Here is a 2,500-nt window from a genome sequence, read left to right on the forward strand (position 1 = left end):
AAATGCTTCTCATGAACGCACCAGCTCTACGTCAAACACGTTTAATTGAATTTTTTCTTTAATGAGGCGTGACTTGAAGTTACACCTCATGTCGGGAGATGAAGCCGGAGGAGGAATGAAGAGTCCACTCCTTAGTCCTTAATATGAAATGCTTCCATATGTACAACTCATAACACACTCCCTCTCTGTCTCTCTCCTCCAGCTCTGCCCCCGAAGCCGACCAAGCCCCAGCCGACCCCCACGGTGGGGGGGGCGGACCCCAAGGAGGGGGTGGTGGTGGGGGGCTGCCTGCAGGAGGCTGAGTGGTACTGGGGAGACATCTCAAGGTAGGGGACCCCCCCAGACACGTCCACACACCTGGACAAACACACTGTATCGACTGCCTGATGTTGTTACTGTGTGTGTGTGTGTGTGTCTGTGTGTGTGTGTGTGTGTGTGTGTGTGTGTGTGTGTGTGTGTGTGTGTGTGTGTGTCTGTGTCTGTGTCTGTGTGTGTGTGTGTGTGTGTGTGTGTGTGTGTGTTTATGGGGTTAAGATCTTCTAGTGTAGCTTAGTGCTCCGCCATAGCAAATGCGCACAAACGCACACGTACACAGACGCAGTACAGTAACATCATCAGACAGTCAACACACTCACGCAAGCCCACGCTCTCACACACAGACACATGCACACACACACATACACACACACATCAAAAAGCGCGAGCCGCACCTCCCCGAGCAGCCTGCGGTCTGTGGAACACAGAGGGGCAGTGTGTGTGCGAGGGCAGCTGCTACAGGTGGCCCACAACCTGCCCGCCGCCGCCGCACTCGCTCAGCCATGTGAGCTTTGAAATCCCCCGCCCGCCTCTTCACCCGCAGGGTTTGATTACTCAATGCTGGGACTGTTTACGGTCGACTTTACACCAGCGCGCGTCTACTTGGTCTCCGACTCCTCCGAGTTGCTGTGTGTGTGTGTACATGTGCGTTCTTGCATGCATGTGTCTTTCTGTGTGGAAGTTAAACAAAGGTAGTGGGGGGAGAAGGGAGGGGGGGGAGGGAGAGAGGGAGGGCGGGAATGTGGGAGACCAAGACAGGACAAACAGTTTGGAGGGAGCATTTCTCCAGAACTTGCCTGAGGCCACTCCCCGTCCTCATTGGCCTCCTGTTCATTGGACGGGTCACATCAACGCCGTGCATCCACACAACGATGTAACAGTCAACTCTGTGCCCATCTTCAGGGAGGAGGTGAACGACAAGCTCCGAGACATGCCTGATGGGACGTTCCTGGTCCGGGACGCGTCCACCAAGATGCAGGGTGACTACACCCTCACCCTGAGGTGAGCGCAGCCCCCAACTCCAGCAGATAACTCTCTCTCAGTCTCCGTCGCTCCTACCGCTCTCTTCTCACTGTCCCACTGAGAAGCATCGATCTGGTGGAGAACAGGTGGTTCTCTCGTCCTCTTGCGTTGTTTCTGACCCGTCTCCTCCTCGCCCCGGCCCCCCAGGAAAGGGGGAAACAACAAGCTGATCAAGATCTACCACCGCGACGGGAAGTACGGCTTCTCGGACCCGCTGACCTTCTGCTCGGTGGTGGAGCTCATCAGCCACTACCGGCACGAGTCGCTGGCCCAGTACAACACCAAGCTGGACGTCAAGCTCATGTACCCCGTCTCCCGCTACCAGCAGGTACACAGCTCATAGACCCACTCCACCACAGTACTGCTCACACCTTAACGTCAGCATTAAAACACGTGTATCCCTCCCGGAGCCGTTCGTGTGTGGGAGTACGCGTGTGCGTATTCGTTTGCAAGTTGCTTCTTTGTGCAGTTCTCAGTTTGTACTTATTTCCCCCAGCCCCACTCTCTCCTATACACTCTCCTTCAAACAAAAAAAAAAAGGCTACAGAAAGACTATGTCCAGCCCGGTCCCACGCGGTGCTGTAAAGTGCAGAGGCAGCAGGAGGAGATGTATGGCTGCCCGCTGCTACGCTACCTAGTAGCTAATAGCATCACACACGGCGTGTGTCAGAGGGCCGTCCTCGCCTCCTATTCCCCCGCCACCGCCGACGGCACCGGCAGGTCATTAGTCACGAGCGCGGCTCCAGCTCCCCGTGCACACCCAGGGCATTGTGGGTGGTTTATTTACGAGTCGGCTCATAAAAGCAGAGCAATATGCAGATTCTGGCCGATTTTTTGGAGAGGAATGTTTCCCCACACACCCACTGGAGTTCATTTTTTTGTAAGGTCCTATTCCCCACACATTCGCACATCTCTTTCCATCGAGTGCCCAGCAGATTCCTTATGGATTAGGTGCTTGTTTGTTTGATGTTGTCGGTCGTCGTTGCTTCACATGTTAGGGAGCAAGTCTCATGTATCCTCCTCTTCCTCACCTCATTGTGTGTGTGTGTGTGTGTGTTATTCAGGACCAGTTGGTTAAGGAGGACAACATCGACGCCGTGGGAAAGAAGCTGCAGGAATACCACAATCAGTACCAAGAGAAGAGCAAAGAGTATGACCGACT

General features: G+C 54.5%; 1 protein-coding gene across 3 annotated transcripts in view; it reads left to right on the forward strand.

The window, feature by feature from the left end:
- pik3r3b (phosphoinositide-3-kinase, regulatory subunit 3b (gamma)) overlaps window positions 1–2,500 on the forward strand; it is a 129,648-nt gene that overhangs the window by 124,250 nt on the left and 2,898 nt on the right. For all 3 annotated transcript variants that reach the window (XM_060067089.1, XM_060067090.1, XM_060067091.1), the window contains 4 exons: window positions 203–326; window positions 1,219–1,317; window positions 1,486–1,666; window positions 2,403–2,500. The exon at window positions 2,403–2,500 is cut by the window's right edge and continues 28 nt beyond it. In XM_060067089.1, coding sequence (XP_059923072.1) covers window positions 203–326; window positions 1,219–1,317; window positions 1,486–1,666; window positions 2,403–2,500 — 502 coding nt within the window. The remainder of the gene's footprint in view (window positions 1–202; window positions 327–1,218; window positions 1,318–1,485; window positions 1,667–2,402) is intronic.

Source organism: Gadus macrocephalus, chromosome 12, assembly GCF_031168955.1.
Source record: "Gadus macrocephalus chromosome 12, ASM3116895v1".
NCBI lineage: Eukaryota > Metazoa > Chordata > Actinopteri > Gadiformes > Gadidae > Gadus > Gadus macrocephalus.